This window comes from Stigmatopora nigra, chromosome 6 (assembly GCF_051989575.1).
Source record: "Stigmatopora nigra isolate UIUO_SnigA chromosome 6, RoL_Snig_1.1, whole genome shotgun sequence".
NCBI lineage: Eukaryota > Metazoa > Chordata > Actinopteri > Syngnathiformes > Syngnathidae > Stigmatopora > Stigmatopora nigra.
The window spans coordinates 7,371,752-7,396,525 of NC_135513.1; the positions used below are offsets into that span (position 1 = coordinate 7,371,752).

The 24,774-nt window shown below is 38.8% G+C and overlaps 2 protein-coding genes across 2 annotated transcripts; one reads left to right on the plus strand and one right to left on the minus strand.

The window, feature by feature from the left end:
* Nucleotides 1-95: 95 nt before the first annotated feature.
* Nucleotides 96-5,063, minus strand: LOC144198273 (ATP-dependent RNA helicase DDX39A). Its single transcript, XM_077719197.1, has 10 exons — nucleotides 4,912-5,063; nucleotides 3,683-3,890; nucleotides 3,267-3,394; nucleotides 2,613-2,889; nucleotides 2,183-2,301; nucleotides 1,359-1,490; nucleotides 1,173-1,282; nucleotides 610-754; nucleotides 385-532; nucleotides 96-294 (listed from the first exon to the last, which is right to left on the minus strand). Exons 2-10 carry the CDS (start codon nucleotides 3,888-3,890, stop codon nucleotides 278-280), a joined length of 1,284 nt encoding a protein of 427 aa, XP_077575323.1. The 5' UTR covers nucleotides 4,912-5,063; the 3' UTR covers nucleotides 96-277.
* Nucleotides 5,064-5,816: 753 nt separating this feature from the next.
* Nucleotides 5,817-24,693, plus strand: evi5l (ecotropic viral integration site 5 like). Its single transcript, XM_077719205.1, has 21 exons — nucleotides 5,817-6,198; nucleotides 8,176-8,298; nucleotides 13,000-13,370; nucleotides 13,496-13,685; nucleotides 15,626-15,850; nucleotides 15,999-16,073; nucleotides 16,216-16,341; nucleotides 16,459-16,602; nucleotides 16,691-16,780; nucleotides 17,189-17,286; nucleotides 17,400-17,460; nucleotides 17,859-17,912; nucleotides 18,160-18,192; nucleotides 18,735-18,875; nucleotides 19,787-19,903; nucleotides 20,096-20,236; nucleotides 20,317-20,493; nucleotides 20,841-20,987; nucleotides 21,149-21,244; nucleotides 21,469-21,564; nucleotides 23,107-24,693. The coding sequence occupies exons 3-21, from the start codon at nucleotides 13,129-13,131 to the stop codon at nucleotides 23,413-23,415; spliced, it is 2,562 nt and encodes an 853-aa protein (XP_077575331.1). The 5' UTR covers nucleotides 5,817-6,198; nucleotides 8,176-8,298; nucleotides 13,000-13,128; the 3' UTR covers nucleotides 23,416-24,693.
* The last annotated feature ends 81 nt before the right edge of the window (nucleotides 24,694-24,774 follow it).

The window sequence follows — 24,774 nt, forward strand, 5'->3', positions numbered from 1 at the left end:
TCCACACTTTACTAATTTGGACTACAATATCCAGTTTTCATTTGTACAGTCAGTCAACTAGTATGAATATGAAGGACACTGAAATGCAAGGAAAATAAGGTAAAAAACGTTTATTTCCCCAAACAAGCGACATTGTTTAAAAAGAAAGATCACTAAAACAAGCAACAACATGGTAAATTGTATTTAACTTGCCATCATACAGTGGCTGTGAGACATCGCTTCTTGTTATCCTTAACAAAATACATCAAGGGTCAAACATAAACTGGAAACTTCAAATTCATCTGGACTGTTCAACTGTGAGAAGAAAAAGAAAAGTAAGGGTGAGATTGAGTTTTACTGATAAAGTAGCAATTATATCAAATCTTAATCAAGTAAATGACTCACTGTAAGTAGAGATATCAATCTCCTCTGGCAACTCAGCCACGTTGACCTCAAAGCGGTCTTGGACCTCGTTCAGGGTCTTGGCGTCAGTTTCGTCGGACACGAAACTGATGGCCAGACCTTTGGTGCCAAACCTGCCGGCCCGAGCCACCTGGAGGAGGGGGAAAAAAAGAGTGGAGTGTGATTTATGTTTACAGAGTCGCCCGATGATGCTGTTTCTAAACTGACCCTGTGCAGGTAAGAGTCGGAATCCTCTGGCATGTCATAGTTGAAAACGATGTTGACACGCTCGATGTCCATGCCTCGGCCAAACAGGTTGGTGGCGACCAAGATCCGCCGCTGGAAGTCTTTAAACTGCTGGTACCGGGACAATCTGCAACAACACAGCAAGGTAGGATGATTTACTTTAAAATTAGGTCGGTTTTGCTATCTTAACTTTATCCACTTCGTGTGAGCAATATGATTTCACCATTTCTATAGGAAAGAAAGGAGCCTAGAAATACTGTAAATAAGTACCTAAAATAATTTGGAAAAAGTACTGTAACATACAAAATCAAATTAAAACCAATACAACAAAACAATGGAAGTTGACAAATATGCATTGATTTGATTAAAATAAAAGTGAACCATGAATGAATAAATAAAATAAAATGTATTATATTTTCCAGATTTTAATTTGAGGACTCACTTTTTTTAGATGACAAGTAGTAAAGTGTAAATTATGGGATAAGCTTGCTGAGAAAGTGCACTTGTTTGACAATGGAAAAAAAGACGTGACATGGTCATCTTACCTCTGCTCCTGTCCCATGCCACCATGAATGGCAATGGCTGGGAAGTTCTGCTCCACGAGCAGCTGGGACAGTGCCACACAGCGATGCACCGACTTGACAAATATCACCACCTTGGGAACAAGTCAAAGCACAGGTATAAGCGTCATTTTAAATACTTAAACTAGCTGTGTAGACCAAGTTTCATACCTGGTTGAATTCGAGCACATCAAGCAGGTCAAAGAGCTTTCTGTTCTTCTCGCTGTCCTTCAACTTGCAGTAGTACTGCTGCAGGCCGTGCAGGGTCAGCTTGGTTTCATCATCCACAAACACCTCCATGGGCTACACCAGGAGAAGAGATTAGTCTCACTAACCATATACTGAATTTTCCAGACCACAAATAGCATTTTTTTTCTTCATAGTTTTGTTGGACCTATGATTATTATTCAAATGAGATGTGTATATATATATTTTTTCCTCTGACCACTGACAGTATTATATATTTTTGTTTAACCCACAGATATCTGGAAAAATTGCTATCCTCAGTTTGTTGTTATCCATTTTATTATTGCTACTTCAACGTATGTTTAATAAAAAAAAATGCCCTCAAAAATACAACTTGTGCTCCAGTGTGACTTATTTATGTTATCCCGCTACGGATTGCAACGGATTGTCATTAGAAAACTGATAATGGGCGTAATATATTTCAACTTAGAATTTCTCGAAGGTACAAGCAGGGCTCACTTAAACTTAAGGACTGCCGTTAACAGCAACAAATGTCCAGTGCATTTAAACTGGGTGGCTGCTAGTGACAAAATAATTTCTATTTTGGCAGAAGCATATGAAGGGAGGTCTATCTCCACCAATGGTGCTTAGAGCTTATACAAAAGATATGGTCTCTCATCTACTGGTGGCCTTATTTTTAATTGTCTAAAATAATTGATATTCAAAAACAAAACCTCTTGAAAAAAGTTTTTTAAAAAACGATCAGAGATGAAAAAAAATGCATTTCATGAAGATGCATGACAACTCACATCCTGCATGAACTTGCGGCACACTGGGCGTATCTCCTTGCTGAGCGTGGCGCTGAACATCATGACCTGCTTCTCGTGGGGTGTCAGTCGGAATATCTCCTGGATGTCGTGTCTCATGTCTGTGAAGAGCCGTGGGGGACTTTGAGCACTTAGGTACGTGAACATGAGCAATTTGAGATGCGACTAAAATTTTGAGCAAATATTTATCTTGAGATATGAGACAAATTTTGATATACGAGCATAAAGCGGACGCAAAATCCAATATCCTGGTTTTTTTTCTTCCCCACAGGGTTGGAACGAATTAATTTCTATGGGAAACGTTCATTTGAGTTACGAGTGAATCGACATACAAGCTCAGTCCCAGAACGCATTAAGCTCGTATCTCAAGGTCCCAATGTACATTTTGTCCGCAACATTCCCCGGCACTTACCCAGTTGCTCCAGCATCTTGTCGCACTCGTCAAGCACAAAGTGTTTGATGTTCTTCACGCTGAGGTTCTTGTTGCGGATGAGAGCCAGGGTGCGCCCTGGCGTGCCCACCACAATGTGTGGGCAGCTCTGGCGCAGGACATCCTCGTCCTTCTTGATGGCCATGCCGCCAAAGAAGACGGACACCTTGACGGTAGACATGTATTTGGAGAAGCGCTCGTACTCTTTGCTGATCTGGAAGGCCAGCTCTCGGGTGTGGCACATGACTAGAACAGACACCTGATACATGGAAAATTCATGTTAGCCTCTTTTAGAATTCACACTTACAACATCATACTAAATGTTGGTGAAGGTAAAGCTTTTAATGCAAGTTTTTAAATTAAAAAGTGGGGTATTTTTGTTGTTACTTTGGTATAAAAAAATGCAACTATAGTGTTATTCTACAGATTGTTTTTTATGTAACTGCTACTTATGTATTTGTGGACTGAATGCACAAATAGGGGGAGGCATATTATGTTATATTAATAAGCATAGTATGTATACTATTTTTCTTAGGTTTTGATATTTCCAAAAATGTTTTGAGATTTCAAATTATTTTGTTCCTTGGAAAGAAAAAAAGACTTTTGGGCCATATTGCCAGTTGAATTTGAACTTACCTGACCATCCACAGGTTCAATCTGCTGCAAGGTGGCAAGCACAAACACAGCAGTCTTTCCCATACCAGACTTGGCCTGACACAGAATGTCCATGCCCAGGATAGCTTGAGGGATGCACTCATGTTGAACTGAAAACACAACAAAATGGATGATAAGAATCAGAAAATGTTTGCATACTTCCGACGTCATGGAAAACCAGATGGAACCAGAACATGCTAACTATCCTGCTCAAACAAAACATCTTCAAAATTACAAAAATTGAACTTTAGATTTAATGTTAATGGAATTTGGAGTAAATGACAATAAGACTTACTACCCTCACAATGCTTGCTAACAGGCTGGCTTTCTAAGACTAATATTTTTTGAATTAATGATGCTGCTCTGGACTGTTTTGGATATTTTTTGTGGCCATTTACCTTCAGATGGATGCTCAAAACCACAGTCAATGATGGCACGGAGGAGCTCGGGCTTGAGGAGGAAATCCCTGAACCCGGAGCTGTGGATGGATACGTACGACCCCTTCACGGCTTTCTTGTTTGCCGGGGTAGAACTCTCCAGGGCTCCTTGAGGCTCCTCTTCCTCTTCGTAGTCCAAAAGTTCATTTTCAACATCAGCTTCAGCCATCTACCAGGGAGTAAACACACATTTAGGGTGCAACAACTGTAGCTACTGTATTTGTGGAGTCACTTTTGGTTTTATTTTTTCTTTTCAATTCAATATTTTGTGTGTGTAAGAGTTAAAGTTTACCCTGCAGTAAAGTGTTTGTTCAACCTCAAATCTGCCTATTTCAGTCAAATTTAACATCACCTGACTGCCATTTGCCAATGCTGTTAGGCTTTTTAACATTGTTTTGTATACCAGGTTTTCATTTTCTGCTAGATAAGTTACTTACTTTAATTAAATAAAAAATGTCACCCCTTACCGCCTTTGCAACAAGACATAGGCCAGAAATTGCATAATACCTGGATCTTTTTTTACGACAGTATATTATTGGGATCTGGATCACTAGAAAGATCTTAGGACGATACATACAGTTCAAACTAGGAATTTACAGTTTTAAAAAGGTGAATTAAAATCAGACTAAACAAAAGTCCTGGTATCGAGTGTAGATGGCTGATCATTGATATATATTGAACATATTCAAATTACACAGAATTAATTTTTCTCTTCAAAAACTCATGAAATACGAGCATGATGTGTATAATTTAATAATTACAACTCAGCCAGGCAATATAACGCTGTATTTGTAAGGAAGGCGTTCGTTCTTCCTAATAGCCAAACAAGCTTATTGTAGTGTTAGTGCGCTCGGCGTGTTCAATGGGACCACCAACTCACTTATAATTATTCCTTCGCTAAAGCTACAACAAATTGAATATGAGTTTAGTGCACCTTTAGTATATTTAATGTGACCGAACGATTCGCAAAATAACCAAAGATCCGGATTTGATCGGGAAGCGCGCCCGAGCGAAAGCGCGGTTAGCTTATTTCAGTTAGCCTACTAGCCAATGCGCAAATAGCAATTGCGGCCTACATCAGAAATAAAGATTATACAAAATCTCAAACTAGTAAACGGTAACTGATCATATATGTATTTATATATGTGCAATGACTTGTGTGTGCGAGGACAATAAAACGGTGCACATACCTTTAAACACCTTAATTCTTTGTTTGTCCCGCCGACGTCGATGAAATGACTCTGCACGATAGCAAGTAACCACGGCACAGTGAGCAATGTTGCGTTCAAGTACTCATGGGAAAGGAAGCTTCACCTCATCTCCATATAGTGTTACTGGCCAAGCAACAAATTAAGTTATTTCATATTTAAATCGAATACATAATCAATTAAAAAATGTTAATAATTAAAACTGATTATAAAGGCATCTAGAAGTCCATTACAATGATTTTTTAAAGTAGCCAGATTTATAAAGAGGGGTGAACATATTTTCGCGCACGTGGCAGAGCATTTATAAATGCCACAAGATGGCGGTAGATCCCCTAAAACGTAGATTATGACAAAAAGTGACAGATGTGACTTCACAAAAACAAATATGCACACATGACTGACTACATAAACTGAATTCGCTCATTAACCCAGATAGAAACAAAATCCAAAATATCCTGAATAAACCAATCAATAGCAACAATAGTATATTGTGGCAGACTCCGCTATAGGTGATACTTTTATTGCTTTATATTATTATACTTGTGTTATACCAGTATACCTCTGACTGATTGGTAAATGATGAACATTTTTGGAGTAATTTAAATCATGACTGGCGTCAGACTTTGAATTTTCTTCGGATGTGAATTTGAGTTTGAATGGTTGTTATTATTTGTTTATAAAGATGGGATTCACTTACTAAATTACGTACCTTTTAATTCCACTAAACCAGCACCTATGTGCGACACCTGCAAATCCCGCCTTCCATCAGAATAAATCAGGACGCTGATTGGCCTCTGTAGCCGTTATTTCGCGGGAATGCCCTGTAGTTTCAGCAGGCGATTGGTCAATATTCTATCCATTATCTTAAATTCTCTACGTTGATTGGATCGCTCCTCCTTCTGGGGCTGGCGAAAGTCAGCATCACTGAATGATTTCCTCGTCGTGATTCATGCTGTTTTTTGCGCCGTTCTCATATTGAATTGGCTACAGCGTCTCGCTGCTGCCATGCCTTTATTTGTCTGTCGATTGGGAATTAAAAATATTTCAAGGTTAATCCATTATTCGTCGCTATAACTCCGATCGAGCGCAGCTTTCGGGGCTGACAGGCAGCGCCGGGGGGGATGGCACTGCATTGGACGCTATCCGAGTGTATGTCCTCCTCGGCGGTCTATTAAGATTTTAATTAGACGATAAAACGATCGGACTTGATGCTGTTACTGTCGTGGGGAGCCCCTAACTGCATTATCCCGATATGGAAAAATACGTCTGGTAAGCGATCATGTTATCTATTTGTATGTATTGAGCTCGGTGACAGTGTGGATACGAGACCACCTTGGCGGTTCTTGCCAAATTCAGTGCTGAAATACAAGGCCCACCCAGCTAAACTATAGACATATTTCTACTTAAACGATCGAAGATTCCAATCTTTCTTGTTGTATCTTTGATCTATGTGCTCATTTTCCTAAATGCGTTCCAATGCATGGTCTGTCAAATAAGATGCCGACATTCATATTCCAGTACACGTCCATTTATGCATGATTATTGTCAGTCGTTGTATTGGAATGATGTCGCATGGCAGTGTTGTGTTATGTTGTGTTGTGTTGTTCTCCTGTTACACAACCACGCTGTCATTCGTGGGAAGCCGCTGGTATATTCACTCCCTCCCGGGAGAAGATGTGTCATTTAAAACCCACAGATGTTAATTCCGCCTCAGCCGTGGATTGACTGCAACACAGCGTGCAGGCCTGCTCGGGTATCCTAGTTACAAAGCAGGCCAGCTCTCAAATGGGAGATGAGCTGTCATGTTGTTGTCTAGGAGAAGTATAAACGTATTATGTAAAATCATGTTGCAAAGAAGCATCAGTGGAGGTCATGTTCCTCCTCTATGAAAGAGCTCTTTGATACTGTTCTTAATGTGTATGTCCAGATGTGCTCCAGTTTACTAAAGGCTAGATTCACACTGTCTCGAGTTATTTTATTTACATATGCACTCGTCATGGGAGGGCCAGCCCGCCGGCTGAGTGGTTAGCGCGTAGACCTCCATACCTGTCAACCTCGAACCATTTGTGATCTTACCAAATTTTGTTTTCGCCCTTACATATATGTATAAATACATGGAAAATCTTACCACTTTACTTTTTTGTAAAAAATCACGAACAACAAGTAGAAAATGAAAGTAAACATAAACAAGGGAACAGGAAACGGAAATCACATGGTGAAAGTGTTACAAAACGAAATGTTTATCATGATCTTTTTTTTTTAGCCAATCAGAGGCGCCGGTACATATATCACTTGGCAGACATGCGTTTCCGGGAAGAAACAATGGCGGATGGTGAAAAATGGCTAGAAAGTGCCTTAATTTATTTTTTTTTCTCAAAATCACCGTTTAGCGTACCATTTTCATGTGTACAGCGTACCAATATAAAAATGGGCTTTCAGTTGTACCAATTACGGCGAGAACGTACCAGTTGACAGGTATGGACCTCACAGTGGAGAACTGGGTTCAAATCCAGGTCGGTCCACCTGTGTGGAGTTTGCATGTTCTCCCCGGGCCCGGGTGGGTTTTTTTCGGGTACTCTAATTTCCCCCCACATTCCAAAGACATGCATGGTAGGCTGATTGGACCCTCTAAATTGCCCAGAGGTATGAGTGCAAATGTGAGTGGTTGTTTGTCTCTTTGTGCCTTGTGATTGGCTGGCCATCAATACAGGGTGACCCCTGCCTCTGGCCCAGATTCAGCTGGGATAGGGTCCAGCATCCCCCAGCGAACCGAGTGAGGATAAAGCGGTAAAGAAAATGAGTTGAGATGGCCATGGGAGATACAATTTTATATTATGATAAGCCCAACCCAACTATAAGCTGTTATTTCGATTTATTTGCAAAGACCATTGTATTAATCATCCATGATTGATCGATATCAATCGTATCAATCGTTGATTGCCTAAAAAAAAGAAGTAAATTTCCCCAGTGAAAGGTGGCTATGATAGTTTAAAACTGCTTTTAGCATGTTGAAATGTAGTATAGCATATTGACAGCACAAATGATTTAGTACATTTTTTTCAAGAAGACAAGATACATTAAATCCAACGAGTGGTACACACATTGATTGGCTGGAGGCTTCCCGTTATTTTGATCCTTGTGCCGCTAAACTTTCCTTTTGCTAGCGGGGGCTGCAGCTTGCTGAACTGCACCCTGCAGCAGCGGCAGCTCTTTTCTTGAGATGATTTTTCTTGTACTCCACCCTAGTGTTCCTGTGGGCAGCACTTCTGTAACCGGATCTGATGAGCCATGCAGACTCCACAATGACTGAATTGTTCTTGGCTGTCTACTGTTTAAGGGATTCCTACCAAAACACAAAGCTCCAAATAAGTAAGAACAAAAATATAGCCTTTATAAATATACAGGGACATCATTACGATATAATGGCATTTTGTCCATATATATTATTCACTACTACAGCAATTTACAGAATAAGAAGCACACCTGAATATAAGCCACATACTGTTTTCAATAGAACTAAACATGTTTATATATAAACAGCATTGTACCATAAGCCACACTCAGGCACATTGTTTATTATATATATTATTGGATGTTTGCATACAAATGAATGCAGCTAATTGACATGTAAAAATCAATAGATATGATGCACTGGATTACAACCAAAGTTCAAAACGAGAAAATAAATAGCGGTTTTGCCCCAAAATTACAGTAATTAAATTTGACTCTTCTTGCTATATAACTTATGGTTCAAAGGGGAATGTGGAAATGATCTTTATAACGTCCTCTATGGTGATGACTTCACTGAATGTTGCACTTTGGTCGATTGACTACAACCTGGTATGCTCACTATTGTAAACATTATAATTGTCTCAAGAAAACGGTCATTCCTATATAAGACTTTTTTTTGAGCAGGAGAATAATTCCCCAAATGGGTCTTCATAGTGTCAGACGATATTACTTTTAAGGTCTGATTATACATTTAGAATATTTATGAGAATATATCAACCCAGATATTCTCCAGTGTATTATCAGGTGTAGCATCAATTTAATGAGTAATCCCCACATCTGCCTCTTTGTTCTTAGAAAAATGTAAATGTGCTTCCATTTGATGTCTTTAACACAACTCTCCACCTGAAATGCAGACAAGGAAACTGCTGAGGTTTCAAGTATTTCAGGAGGAAAAACTGCAACTCTGGAAAAAGTATCGAGGTAGATTTAAAAGAAAATACTATTTAGGACAAAAAAAATGTAAAAGAGGCCAGATAAATGAAGCAAGCCACAAAAATCTATCCTTCATTTATTGACCCACGCCCATCATAGAATATGAAATAGTGGTGTAGTCATTAACATTTCAGTCAGAATCTCTGAAAATTAGTTCAACTCACAACCCATAAGTTGTTTTTCACGTGTGTTGCTTTCTTCTAAATTCTTGTTACTTTCATTTGTTGCTTCACAATTGACTATTGATCCTATTTGGCCCATCTGACTGTAGTAAATATGGTCAGTAATGCTTATATTTGCCTAGTCTAAAATATAACTACCTTAAATATTGTATGCAGAGTAGTAAATTAAAAGTTTACAGTTAAAAATGGCCATTGATGCTGAAGTACAATTTAGATTAGGCCATGCCTAATTGTCCTGGTATCCATTTTGGAGCTGCCAATAATCCTATCAGTGATAAAGAGCTGTTTTAATCTGCTTGGTCAAGATTTCAGAGGTGATAAATAACAATGTCAGCATTAGCACTTAAACTGTTCAAACAACAACTGTAAAGTAAGTGATGGGTTTACGTCGTTATTTTCCAGACCGTTTCCCCTCACAGTAGCTCTCAAGGGAACCTATTATCTGAAGATGATGCTTTTAACTGAACACAGCACAGGAAAGCATTAGTCATGATTAACATGCACAGTAAATACGTATAGGCACCAACATGGAGAAAACATTCCAATTTCCTTTGTTAAATAGACTCCTCGCAGTATGTTCAGCCCTAAAATCTAAATCATTGACAAATCTGTGGATTCCAAGTTTCTAGTTCATAGCAGGTGGTTCATCTGGGTTAATCCTTAGCCATTCATAGTGTATGGAAGGATGAGATACATGGTCCTAAACATACTTGAGTCAGATATAGTGTATATCTATACATATTCCTATTTCTGTTACTTCAATTGGTGCCTCATGTCCAGGTGAAGATCAAGTGTTGGTTTCCGTTTCAGCTCCTTAAAAAAAAAAAAAAAAAAAACGATTCAGCCAAGCATTGTCAGCAAATTGACGGTAGCCTTTTACAACTTTGGGTCAATTTTTCCAGTACACACCAACCAGACAACCAGACAAACATTGTATGCATGTCATGTTCCAAATCATCTGTACTGCAGAGCTAAAAATCGATAAAAACAGTGGAGAGGCTTTGTCGGCAAGGATCCCAGGTGGGATCGGCGAAATTGAACTAACGTGTCATGCATCTGACTTCTTAGTAAAGCCTGTTTGGTAATTTCATAAATGGCAAGGTAATGGAAAATTGAAACCGATCATGCCTGTGTATTAAGGGAATATGCTCAACAATGTCAGGCCTAGGAGCTGGCATGAAACAGTGGCCCAAGTAGGTGAACTGTGTGGAAATGAGCTCTCTCGTCAGCAGCCAAATTTGAGTGCTCAGTTCGGAACAGCCAAACATTAACAAAGAGGTGGCCTAGAGGCAAGGCCAGTGGAGCGCCCTTGAGCTGAGAAATATGGCAAGGAGGGGGGGCCAGCACTTCATCGAGATGGAAACCATTTCCCGCACAGTGGAACATTTAACTTTGAACTTGAAGTGTCACTAAAATTCTAATTTTCCACCATAGTTCAGAGCACCTAAGAAGTAAATTGTGGCTTTTCATTTCACCTTTTAGTGTTCACATTTACAACTGTACTGTCCTGAGTCTAGTTGCAATGTATTTAATGCAATGAGAGCCGGATGACTAAGAGTAACGAGAATATGTATTGGCAATACCAAATTTCTTCAATATTTTTAGCAAAGTTTATGGTCTAATCATTTTAAATTCCATTACATTTTCACCTTAATCTGAAAAGAAGACTTTTACCGAATCCACTTTATAATCCGATGCACCTTATATATGGATGAATGTTGGTTAATCATTGTATGAAATTCCCTTTAGCGCACCTCCATCTAATTGATGTGTAACACATGTCCAGAGCTGCCATATACTATAATTCTTCTGTAGTTTACTATACCAGTTTTCACCAAAGTACTAAATACACCCTCTGCAACTCCTAACCACCACCACCACTACTATTACAACTCCATCTAGTAGATGTATAACGCAATCCCTGACTACTTCTTCCACTACTACTACTACTGCATTTTTTAATCCGGTGCCGGTGCGCCTTATGGTGCGGAAAATACGGTACATAAAGTGCATGCTAATGGTGGCAGGCTGCGCATGAGGATTTGTGTTGAACATTATTTAATTAGAAGACAATTGATGTGAAGGAGATACACAGCTAATGCCTCAGGCTGCCTCCAGATGGGATCAATTGGAGTCTTCTTTCTACTTAGGGCAAGGATTTTCTAAATCAGACACAATCTGCACTAAAATGCATATTACCAAGCACTGGGCAGTATTTTGGAAAATAGTCCACGACGAATCAGATTTAGTAGGACGTGGATGAGGAAATAGTCATGGCCAGAGACTATGAGTCACTATTTAATTAACAGCGAGACAGCAGCCATACAGCTCATATGGGTGGGTAATGTTTTATTTTATGTTTGAGTCATACTCTTCCAGCCGTACATGGTCATCTGTGCTGCCTTACTTTGTTGGAGGCCTTTACAGTGTCCTTCAAATAATGACACGGATCATCAGTAGCGTCTCGCTCTGCTGTAGTCATGCATGATTTAGACATTTCACACACTGGCCGTGACACTGAACAGTCCTTGTTGTTACTGAGATGTCTCTGAAGGGTCACGCCGATTCTCTGACAAAGCAGACTGTATTCTAAATGCAATGGCTTATCATTTTTCTGTTTGAAGATATCTACGGGACGTTTCTTGATTCAGATTCGATCAATTTTATTCTGTGTCACTGGGCCAATCCTTTCAACTGTGAATATTCATTTGTATGATCAGTCATAGTTTAGAAGCTAAATGTGAAATGTGCAGGAAATTGTAACAATTTGATTTATTTAAATTCCAATGTATTTTAAGAGATTTTGTTGGATAGCTTCAAGAATGATTAGAAAAGTGATTAATAGCTCTTTTGATTGGGCAGACTGCTGTGCATGTATGTCTATCTGTTTCTTGGTCCAAACTTAAAACTGTTCCTTTCATTATAGATATTTTTTCTTCTTCCATCGAGTTGATGTATTACACAACACATAACCACTATTCCTGTTACTACTACTACTACAGTAGAACACAATCCTTTACAACTACCACTATCACCAACACTACTAACTGCTGTGTCTTATAATCTGGTGCGCCTTCTATATGAAACATATTTTAAGACAGGCCATTGAAGGTGTGCTTTACTTTCCAGTGTACGTTTATAGTGCTGAAAATGCGCACAATGGAACCCTAAAGTGGAGCACAAGTTTCAGGTCGCTTGAAAAAATGGTATGCTGTAAATGTTGTTTGGAATCCAGATGAATATGGTTGTCAAAACAAAAATACTTTAAATACAGTTAATGAGTGCTTTTAACTGGTTACCAGTGGTGCATATAAACATTCATGAATTTCAACATTCATTAAACAACACTAGCAGGAGGATCGGGGGGAGTAATGTAATCATTTTGAAGTCTAACCCTTCTTCACTTCTTCATGTTCCATTAACATAACATGATCTCTTGTCACGTGACATGAGTTTCCATCAGTAACTCAACTACAATCCTCTGTGATGAATTGCCTCAACTTGCATGATAGAACCTTTTTGTGCATTCTTGAGGTCCTTGCCAAATACCATTGTGAATTTAAGAGTTGTTTGAATGCAATGCAATAGGACTCTTGAGAGTAGAAGACTTGAAAATACTGTTTAAAAAAACTTCTAAGAAATCTCTCCAACTTTTCCATACCAGGCTTGAAGACCTCTGATGCTATTGGCATCGCTGCCAGCCAAGTGACGGTCATCGGACGCCCTGAGAAAGGAGAGACCAGAGTTAGAAGAGGACAATTTCTACCAGCGTTGATTCCCATCCAAATTTGTCATGTCTTTAGCCAATGGCAGCCCAGAACGGGAGGGTGGCAGTGTGGTTCCTACGCACCTAGACTGTCCCTCTTCCCCTTCTGGGTTGGATCCTGACCCCCTATCGACGGGAAGTCCAGTCCTCAGCCCGGACTCTTCTTCCCATGATGCAGCGCTTTCAACGTCTGCAATTTCCCCAGCGGATTCTGAAAACCTCAGTCCAGATGAACTTGAGCTGTTGGCTAAACTGGAGGAACAGAACAGGTGAAATCAATTGATTGAACCATTCATAATTGCCATCACATTGCAACCTCCATCTTGGAGAAAACCCAATTATGATCAGCTGAATTTTGTCATTAAGCTTCATGTTTTATATTTATTACTGCAAGGTTACTCGAGGCTGACTCCAAGTCGATGCGATCCATGGCGGGATCGCGGCGCAATAGCGGCTCTTCATTGGTGTCAAGCTCCTCGGCTTCGTCCAATCTATCCCACCTTGAGGAGGACACCTGGATCCTTTGGGGCCGCATCGTCAACGAATGGGAGGAGTGGAGACGTAAAAAGGACAAGCTCCTCAAAGTAAGATGCATGACAACTTAAATCCTTGTATGTTTATATTCTAGAGAATTTTTTCCCTGTTCCATTTTTCCAAAAAGCACACAGAAGCCAAATAAATGATGACCTTTCTGTATGACAGGTGGAGTCGAGCCATTCTTGGAAATCTCATTGATTTTCTAAGAATAGCGACTAACAATTATGACCCTCGCTGAAGTGATCTGTTTACAAATTAAATGACATGCATTGCCGTGGCAACATGATCATAATCTTAAGGAGACGTTTATCATTCTAAGGGAACAAAACTGATGATACACGATATAAGTGCGCAAAAGTACCGTTTCTGGGTGTTGTGTGTCCAATGCGGCAAGGGACATCCTCAGGGATAGCAAGATAGATAAGAGGAAGGACGGCCAAATAAGTCAAGTTGATACAAGAATAGGAAAACAAGCAAGGACACATTTAAACGGAAGGACAAAATGTGATACTGACTAAAAATACATGCTATGAATACCTTCTCCCCCAAACACTTTTTAATTGAACATGAAAACTAGCTCAGAAAATTCCACTCACAAATTGTATCCATTTTCTATGATACTTATCCATGCTATTTTGGCAAGTGAGCAAAAGTTCATCCCTGACAATTAACAATCATCAAAACTAACTCTAACAAGTGGACAAACATAACTGCACCTTATGTGCATATTTTAATATTGCATCAGATTTTTAACAATTAATTTTGGATTAGTCACTTCCATAATACATCAAATTATTGATTCTTAAACAATCTACAGCTGTACTTCTCAACTAAATAAACAAAACAACCATAATATAATGTACAACAGCCCAACACATTAATACAATCTTTTGCAAAGGCGTAACAAATATCAATGCATATTTTTAACTGGCTCATGTTCCATCCACTCAAGTCCTTGAGTTGGTTGTACTGTGTTATGCTTGTCAAAGTGGGTGTAATGGGTACACACTGCAAGCTTTATTCCCACGGGATCTGATATTATCTCCTTTGCACCATGAAAACACTGTTTCACTCACCAAAAAATAAAGCCATGACTTTTAAAAAAATTAAATAAAAAAGAAGACCATTGTGATTTGTGTGGTTACTGTGTAATTCCATTTGATATACTTATACAAAAAACTAAGGGCTGTCAGATTAAAGCAGCAATGATTTTTTTGTTGATTGACACTGTCCGAGGGGTGTTGATTTAAATTTATACCAACACATCACTTCATGTGGTCCACTAATGTCAAGTCACATTTATTTATATTGACCTACATCATCAAAGTGGTCCCTAAGGGCTTCACAAACATTCACAAAATAACAAACATTACATATTCACATGTTAAGGAAATAGTTATTAGTAAAAAATACAATATTGGAAATTAAATTCTATAGCAAAAGGGCACTTGTGCAATCAAAGTTGCCATCCCTGTCCTGCTGGATGGATGTTCATTTGTGGCTGTGTCTAATGCAGGCTTGGGCAAACTACAGCCCGCGGGCCACCTCCAGCCCACAAGGCCTTTTAATCCGGCCCGCTGACGTTGTCCAAATGTTTTTATTTATTTATTATTATTGTTTTTTTTATTTTTTAAGCCAAGATGGTGCCATTACGCGGAAGCCAGTGGCAGTAGCTTTGCCCACTCTTATTTGTCTTTCGTGTTTTACAGCCCCTCTATCTTTTTTTAAATAACATTTTAATATTTCTTAATACAGTCCTTTTTACTTTACTTTGTACTTTATACTTTTTACTTTAATGATGAATGATGAGTATGTTAATACTTTAGTCCCTTTTTTTGTTTATGTTTCATATGTACTGTTAACGGATGCACTTTTTTATATGTATCGTATCTTGTGCTGACCCGGCCCAATCTGACAAATTTTTAAAGTCAATGTGGCCCACCCCTGGTCTAACGCCTGTTTCTGTGGCACTGTGTCTGTCCTCCAGGAGCTGATTCGGAAGGGGATTCCTCATCACTTTCGGGCTATCGTGTGGCAACTGCTGGGCAATGCCACAGATATGCCGGTAAAAAATCAGTACTCGGAACTACTCAAAATGTCCTCCCCGTGCGAGAAGCTGATCCGCAGGGACATTGCACGCACCTACCCCGAACACGAGTTCTTCAAAGGTCAGGATAGCCTGGGCCAGGAGGTTCTCTTCAATGTCATGAAGGTAAAGCATAATCAGCAGGTTAACAAAATGTCAGGACATCAAGATGATTCTGTTCATCTTTTAACTTCCTTAACATAGCAAGTATTACCAAAATGGTTTTAATATCTCAATATGATTAATAGATGTCATTTGTTTATGTGTATTTAAGGCATATTCGCTTGTGGATCGAGAGGTGGGCTACTGCCAAGGTAGTGCATTCATTGTTGGCCTGCTACTCATGCAGGTAATGCCATTATTGTCATTCATCCTAATAGATTATTCTGTAATAACCACTAAAATGTCTGATTTGAATCGATGCTTAAAACTGCAGTTTCTAAGGAGAGAAATTTTCATTCACATTAATTTTTTAAAATCTTTTTTGCTAGATGCCTGAAGAGGAGGCGTTTTGCGTGTTTGTGCGTCTGATGCAGGAATATCGTCTGCGAGAGCTCTTCAAGCCCAGCATGGCTGAACTGGGACTCTGCATCTACCAGTTTGAATATCTGCTGCAGGTAAATATAGAGGAAGGAAGGATTCCCTCCTGTGGAGGGCAGCAAAGTTACAATTACACAAATGAAGGTTTCTGAAGCTCATGTCAAAATGACTTTGCTATTTTATCTTAATTTCAGGAACAACTTCCAGAGCTTAATGTCCATTTCCGGTCCCAGAGTTTTCATACATCAATGTACGCCTCATCCTGGTTCCTCACCCTCTTTCTCACCTTCCTCCCTTTGCCTGTTGCCACACGCATATTTGATATATTTATGTATGAGGTAAGATGATTCAAATTATCCCTAGGTCACCTTTTTGTTTATGTATAGTCGGCATATAAAAAAAACAAGCTATGTGACCTTTCCGAAGGGCCTTGAAATCATCTTCCGTGTAGGCATGGCTATTTTGCAGTACAACCAGACGGACCTCATTCAGCTGGACATGGAAGGCATGTCACAAGTAAGTAGCAATCATTGAAAATATTATGGTCAGAATTTAGTATTGCTAAAATTTTGTTTATATGTATAGTGTTTATTTTTGACTGTTTTAGACTGCCCTGCTCACTCGTATATACAAAGTTACATGTCTGTATGCTCAAAAATAGCATAAGTGAACTTCAACAGCAAATATTATCTGATTTAGAATAAATTAAATATATATATATTATTTTGAAAATCCTAAAGAAAATACAAATGACTATTCGAATGGTACAATTTTGAGCATAAATAAGAGTAAAGAGGGAGAGGCAAAAATACATGATCAGTTTGGTGATGATGTTTTTGTTTTGAGCTGCAAATTTGGCTCATTTAAATGCAGGAATATCTTTGTAACTTTCGAACGCCACCTGTTTTTTTGTGTGTTTTCCAGCATTTTCAGAAGGTGATCCCCCACCAGTTCGACAGCTGCCCAGATAAGCTGATCCTCAAGGCATACCAGATCAAATACAACCCCAAGAGAATGAAGAAGTGAGGGTCCTTGTTAACTCATAACCTGAGGGTTTTTTGAGCCAAAACCCCATCGCCAAATTAATTGATTTGAATCATTTAAAATATCAGCTTGTTTTGTCTGTTTCTATCAGGCTGGAGAAAGAATATACCACTATCAAGAACAAAGAGATGGAGGAACAAATCGAAATCAAGGTGTGTGCTGATTGTTGTAATGACATTCATCCTCAGAATGTTTTCTATTTTGTGGTTACATGGTACCCCCCAAGACACACAAAATGTTTTATACTACAGTAGCACTTTCATTTATAGAACTAATTCTTTAGGTGCCCACATACATAACTCAAATCACTCGTACCTCTATTCAACAATCCCTATTTAAGTGACCAGTATGTATTGAAAAGGGGGAAAATATTGTCGATACAGCAAACCTATAGCTTGCTCATATCTCAAATTACGGTTGTTAACATGAAAGTAGTAAGAATATAGCCCAATCAATGTGGTCAAAACATTTATATGTTGGTGCACTTGATGTTATTAATCTTGATATCAAAATAGACTGGCTTTATGATGCTGTCTGCTCTTGTTTTCAGAGGTTGCGCACAGAAAATAGGCTGCTGAAACAGCGGATAGACACCTTAGAAAAGGTAGGAAATTGACTCAAAGCAATTTCATTTTTCCCATGTTTTTATTTCATACATTTCTTTTGTGAATGGGTGATGTGTTTACAGTATTACAGACCATATACTTTTCCACCTCTCCAAAATGCTATTTTCTGACCTGACCTTACTTCTGCCTCTTTTTTTCTTCAACACGTTGGTTCTTTCTTTCTTTCTCTCTTGGGATTTCTTTGGGACCTCTTTCAACTTTGTCATTCACTTCTGTACACTGTAGGAAAGTGCTGCTCTTGCAGATAGACTCATTCAGGTAGAGTACTTGATGAATCACTTTCTTTTGGGATGTTTTTGGCCTTTTCCTTATCTGCAAACTCACTCCTCATTGTGTTATCCTTAACAAATGCGCATGAAATTTATTTTTTTAATGTGACGACATCTAGTGCAGAAACATTTGATGTCCTTAAGTGCATGAGCATTTTTCAAGATGCAATCCTGATTTTTTTTAACTTTAGTGGCTGTGTACGAAGCATGTAAACCCTACTAAAGTTTTAAATGGCTTTAATATTGGAAATAAAAAATGATTATTTGAGTATATGTGAGTTTTTTTACAGGCAAAAGTAACATTTTAAAATACTACATACATAGTCAATATTTCAACTTAAATGATGAGGCCATTCGCTGTTGTGAGGTGCTTTTGCTTGAAAATCCTCCCAAGTAACAATTTCTTTAAGACTTTATGTGCAATCAAAAAAAGTTACATTTAAGCATGACATTATTATTAATGCCCTCACATCAATATATAAATTGTATTGTAGTTTCATATTTAAAATCTAGTCTGGTGTGCTCTTTCAGGGTCAGGTGACCAGGGCCCAGGAGGCAGAGGAGAACTATGTGATTAAGCGGGAGCTGGCTGTGGTCAGGCAGCAGTGCAACAATGCCAGCGAGGGTCTTGAGAAAGCACAGGACACCATTCGACAGCTGCAACAACAAAAGGTAAACGGGAACAAATGTGGTACACTAACCTACCTTCAGAACCTCTTTTTAGCCAGTGAATTTTGCACAATTGATAGTTTTAATATATATACATATACATATAGATACATATACACGTACACATACACATAGATGTACATGTATGCATACTCTATGAAATATTCTTTATCTTTTTGAAGGAAAAAATCACTGCTTAACTGATATATTTTAAGGTCCATTAGCAAATATATGTGTAGTAATATAATACAGCATGTTCGCCTCGTTTAGCCAAGGTGCTCACGCCAACGCCACACTGTATCACTATAACTTTAAAACAGTTTCCCAGTCTTTCATATTTCCCTCAGCATTTTCTCATCACTGTTTTTCTCATCTAAAAATAAGCAAAAGTCAAACATGGCGAATTTCATGCTGTGTTTTTGTTTTTTGGTTTAAATATAGGCATCAACAATGACTGCAATGTTAGTCATATGCCCCACAATTAGATTTGAAACACCTCCTGGCTCTAACTGTCTTGTTCGGTAACCAAAGGCTGAGATGGGCAAAATGTCACATTTGCTCTTTCACTTTCGCTATGCCGTTTTCATCTGCCTAAAAGGAAAGTGGTGACAGTTTGCACTGTTTCACCAGCATAGAAAAGTCATTTTCTGTTGGCTGACATTCCCTGACATTTTACTGGTAATGGATTAAATATGTGCTCTCTTTGAAATGACATAGTGGTCTACAGTTTTTAGGTACTATTTGATTTTTAAAAACTCCATATGCACTCACTCCATGTTTTTGTTATGTCTTCTTGCCCAGGAGTATTTTTGTTGGGAAGCTGTAATTGTCAAATTCTGAGTTTGTCATTATTCACTACCCCCGTCAATGCTTTTTGTCTCTGTTATGCATAACTCATGCAATCCTTGTTTCAGTATACAGAACAGTTTGTGAGCAATCTGCAGGCTGAGCTTGAGCAGTCCAAACTGCGTGAGGCGGAGCTGCTGGGTGCAATGAAGGAAATGCAAGACAAGGTTCTTGATCTGGAGAAGGTGAGCCTTCAGAGTTAGCCTTAGCAAAGATTACATACAATGTACATTTTGCATTAGGCCTGGCCACAATTGACACAATCCTTATCTGTGTATGTAACATAAAAGTAAAAGATACATGATCTGATTGTTTTGGCTGAATTATGCTGGAAATGTATGTCGCTTATATTCAAAGAATTGTTTTTCCCAATTCAGAGGAGCAGCTGTTTGCCTGATGAAAACAACTTGGTGGCTCTGCAGGAGGAAGTGAAACAAATGAAACTACGAGAGCTGGAGACACTGAGCTCATTCCGTGAAATGCAGGACTCAGTCACCGAGCTCAATCAGCGCTGGCAGGTAAATGAACAATACAGGGTTTTTATGGTCTGCACCTAAGGAGAGTCTTATTAGTATCTTTTTTATGGATTTCTCAGCAGCATCACATGTCCCGCAGCAGCAGCACAGGTGGTAGTGGCAGCCACTGGAAGGAATCGCCAAAGAAAAACGCCATGAATGAGTTGCAAGACAAGCTGATGACCATCCGCCTGAGGGAGGCGCAGGCCCAGGCTGAGCTTCGGGAGGTCAAACTAAAAGCTGTGCAGTTGGAGAGCCAGGTTGGATCCATTTTCTATCTTGTCTATCAGTCACACTTTCAGATCTTTGTTGCTTTTTTATATAATTAATAGAAATGTCCCCTTTATTTTGGATTGGATGAATTGGCATGGGTTTTTTTATTTAAAGAAAGCAAACAAAAACAAAAATTATCCTATTGGACTTGGAATCTGCTCATTTTGTGCAACTTCCTGTTTATACCAAAGCCTTATTGTTGCTATTCATTCTACCTGGATATGTTTACTGAAAAAGTAAAAAATCTGACTCTATAAATTCCTTTGTCTAAAAATGCTGCACATGAAGCTTGATACAAATACTAATTTGCTGTTTTTCACCTGCTTTGATTTAGAACACAATCCACAGCAAATTAATTGGCCGCCATGAGCAGGAGCGCTCTGCCCTCCAGGATCGTCTCCAGATGTCGTCTAATCAGAACAAAGCTCTTCAGGTTCAGCTCAACGAGATGAAACGAAAGCAGGCCGAGTGGGACTGCAAGGTGAGATGACGCCGATTGTTGGAGAATTAGTCATTCTACAGAGATGTTATGGCGGATACTAGACTTCATTAAAAACTTCAATTAGAGTGTAATGAAATCATGAAGGGCAGCCAAAGTGGCTAAAGTGCCAAACCGCTCCTCTCACATTGTCCATTTCACAGAATAAAGAGGAGGTGATGGCTGTACGACTGAGGGAAGCAGACAGCATGGCTGCCATGGCCGAGCTCAGGCAGAAGATAGCTGACCTCGAAATACAGGTAAGGATGATGCGTAAAACGATTTCAAAACGGAAGAACAATAAATTATTTCTATTACACTCAATGGACCTTTTTATCAGCCTAATTTACATACATGTACATGTTCTAGACTCCTTGTGCAAAAGAGAACCGACTTTTTTTGCTATCGAAAATATCAAGAAGGAAAATCTCCAAGTTCAGAAACAACTCATGTTTGATTTAATCTCTTTGTGTGTGTGTATCAGAAGGAGGAAGGGCTGATCCAAGGCCAATTGAACCACTCTGACTCCAGGCAGTACATCAACCGGCTCCGCGACCAGATCACTGAGCTAAAAAATGAGGTCAGACACTCACGCATGCCTTTCAACCTTTAGTTAAGACAAAGTGGGGAGAAATGATCTTGTGAAAATGTCATCCTAAACATAAGACAAAGTAATTTCTGCAGTCCGTAGGCGTCAACAGGAAGCCTGCTAAGCATCACATATTTTACTTTTGTGTGCACTAATCGTTCTTATACAAATGTCAATTAGGGATTTGTTTAGGACTTTATTTGTTTTTCATTTTTGGAGAAGGGCATTGCAACATAGTGATTTTTTTCACAATTTAAAACCTATAAAAAGCAGCAAATAATAGAGTCATATCTGAATAATGTATATTTCGCTATGGAACTTTATATTTTAGAAATTATTTTCCTCAAGCAGCTAGTGTTTTGGGTTTTTATGCTTAATTAAAAAAAGAAAATACTTAATACATTAAATAGAAGATACAAATTTCACACAAGTCTTATTCAGTGCATGTAGCTTTGCAGAAAACCCTACTTTCAGCCACAAACAGTTCCACTTTTGTCATTGTTGAAACTCATTTGCCATTGAAGTTAACTTTAGTCATGTTTATCAGTTTTAAATTGTAACTTCATCCAAAATTCCAAAGCATTCAATGTAAACAAGAATAACTTATTTAAAATTATGCTCAGATAATGATCAATTTTGAAAGGGAGTCAGTGCGTGACTTGGACTTTCACCTGAGGGGGTGAAGTGAGACTTGAACTGTTCTGAGCCAGCCCCATCTTTTTTCACTAAAGCTGTGGCTTTGTTTGCGAAAGAAAGCGAAACTTACATGTGCACCTAAAAAAAAATGCAATAACCTGATAAATTCAAAAATACAATTTCCACTGTCTTCTCAGTGAAGAATTAATTTGTGGCTGTTTTCTTGAGTAAATTCAAATTGTTGAAATTCTCATTAAGGTGAGTGTCTTGGCATTGTGAGTGTGAACATAGCAAATCATGGCATATACCCTCGTTATTTAGCAAATAATTGTGATTAAATTTGCCTGGATTTTGGATTTATCAAGCAAAATGGTATTGTGTGGGTGCTAGGAGGATAACGATACATTAATATAGATTTATCCATCATTGATTGGTACATTTGAATTGGTAATCGATGCCCAAAAATAAGTTGAAACACAATATATAGGTCAAAATCATCTGTCTAAAGATTTGTAAACAATGTCAAAACCATCAAACTTGCTTTGTAGCCTAATGTGAAATGTAAATTATTGTGTTTAAAGCATCCATAGTTCATTCATTCATTTTCTTCTTTAAGTTGTTATTTTACATGTCGAGTGCTTTTCATGGCTGGAACAACTTTGCTTTTCCAGTAGAAATGCACATGACTGAATGCCTACAGCCATAATTATAGGCATGCAAGAATGAGACCACATCACAAAAAATACACACTAATGCTTAACTGACCGAATGTGATTGAACTCCACGACAATATTGAAGTGGGAGATTTTGAGATTAATCCATCCCTCGTTAACATTTGTGTACTGGCTGATGAGAGCAATGTTGGTTGCAAGTGTGAAATCTTACGTGACTTTCCAGATCAGGCTATTGCGAGGTCAGAAGGTCGGCGTTCCAGGTTCCACACTCACCACCGTAGGCGCCAGCTACCAGGATCTCTGCCTTGCCAGTCCCGCTTCCGCCGAGGGCGACTACCTGAGCTCTGACGAGGACCTCCTTCACAGCCCGCTGCCCCCCAATGCCCTTTATCCAGCCATACCAGGCCCTTGTCATTCCTCCGCCCGCCTGGACAGTGAAGGCAGCACAGATAGCGAAGTAGAAGATCAGGCACACCTTGATCCCCCGCAGCTGTACGGCAATATGGTGTGCGCCGAGGCCATGGAGAACTGAGGTGTGATGCTTGGTTGCTATGGCGATGTTGATGGACAGTATCTCCCCAAAGTGAGTGCATCTCTTGCATTTTTGTAAATATTTGGTCAATCTTTTCTCGGGACTGAATACTGAAGTGACACTTACATAAGAGCAGTGTCAACTTTTTTTGGCCTGTAGAACATTCAAGAATAGTTTCAAAAGTGTGAAGGATACACTCCTTTTGTAAAATACTGTACCTATGTAAAGCCCTGCACCTCAAAAACTGTCTACCCCAATACATATCTCAACTCAACCCACAAAATAGACTGTCACAGACCTACACCAGTGACATGAGATGAGCTGGCAGTGCTTGTTTCTGATCAAGTTAGAATAACCTGGACCGCATGTCGGTCGGTCCACGCTGCCTTCTCAACAAACACTCTTTCAGCTGTCATGGTATTCAATACTTGGCCAACTTGGAAACAGCAAAAAGACTTTCCAAATGGCATCCATATACCCATCATGACCATCGCAACATGCTCACTGTGTGTAAATTAAACAAAGTGAGGGGGAAGACGAAATTGAACGTTGCCAAATCGTTTTTTTTTTTTTGTATTTTAGAGTAATTTATATGTTATGTATAATTTATTTTGATATGATTTTTACTATCAAGTGTCAAACCATAGGAGTATGTTTGAGGTACCGACAGACAGTCCTCCTGCCCTCCCTCCCACCTTCCTGAATATGTGTGTGCCAACCGAGGGCCACCGCGATCAATACCCGCTGTGATGCCAGGTGAGACACTCCATGAGCTGCTATCATGTTATATTTCTGCACACTGGGATGTCACCTCTAAAAGTTATGTCATTGTTACTGTCTCATTGTGTGTGTGTGCAAAGAAAGTTTGACATTTTCTGAAATAACGGCAAAAAAGTAGAGACTATAATAATCAACCCATTGGCTAAGATGGATAGCACTTGAAGTCCAATCCATTTTGACTGAAAGAAGCAGTTGCCAGAACTCCCAGTGAAAGAAAAACACTCCCAATCAGTAAGGTTAAGTCCAAGTTTAACGAAATTGACGTTAATTGCCGTCAATGCCAGGTAATGAGTAAAATACTACTATGAAATTTAAATAGATTTCCAAAAATCTACTTTGGAGAGATGTTTACGCCATTTTGTTTTTATTCATTGCAATTTGATCATTTTTATTAACATTGTATTAATATAGAATTCACTTTATTCCTAACAAATAGAAAAACTATGCTTTACATTGAAACATTATATTTTAGACTTGAGGTCAATTTAATGGGGTTAACTTTTTAAGTAAAGTAAAGTAGTTCCTTGTTGTAAAAAAAACAGCAGAACTCATTTATTAAAAAACTTTAATTTGTTTGAA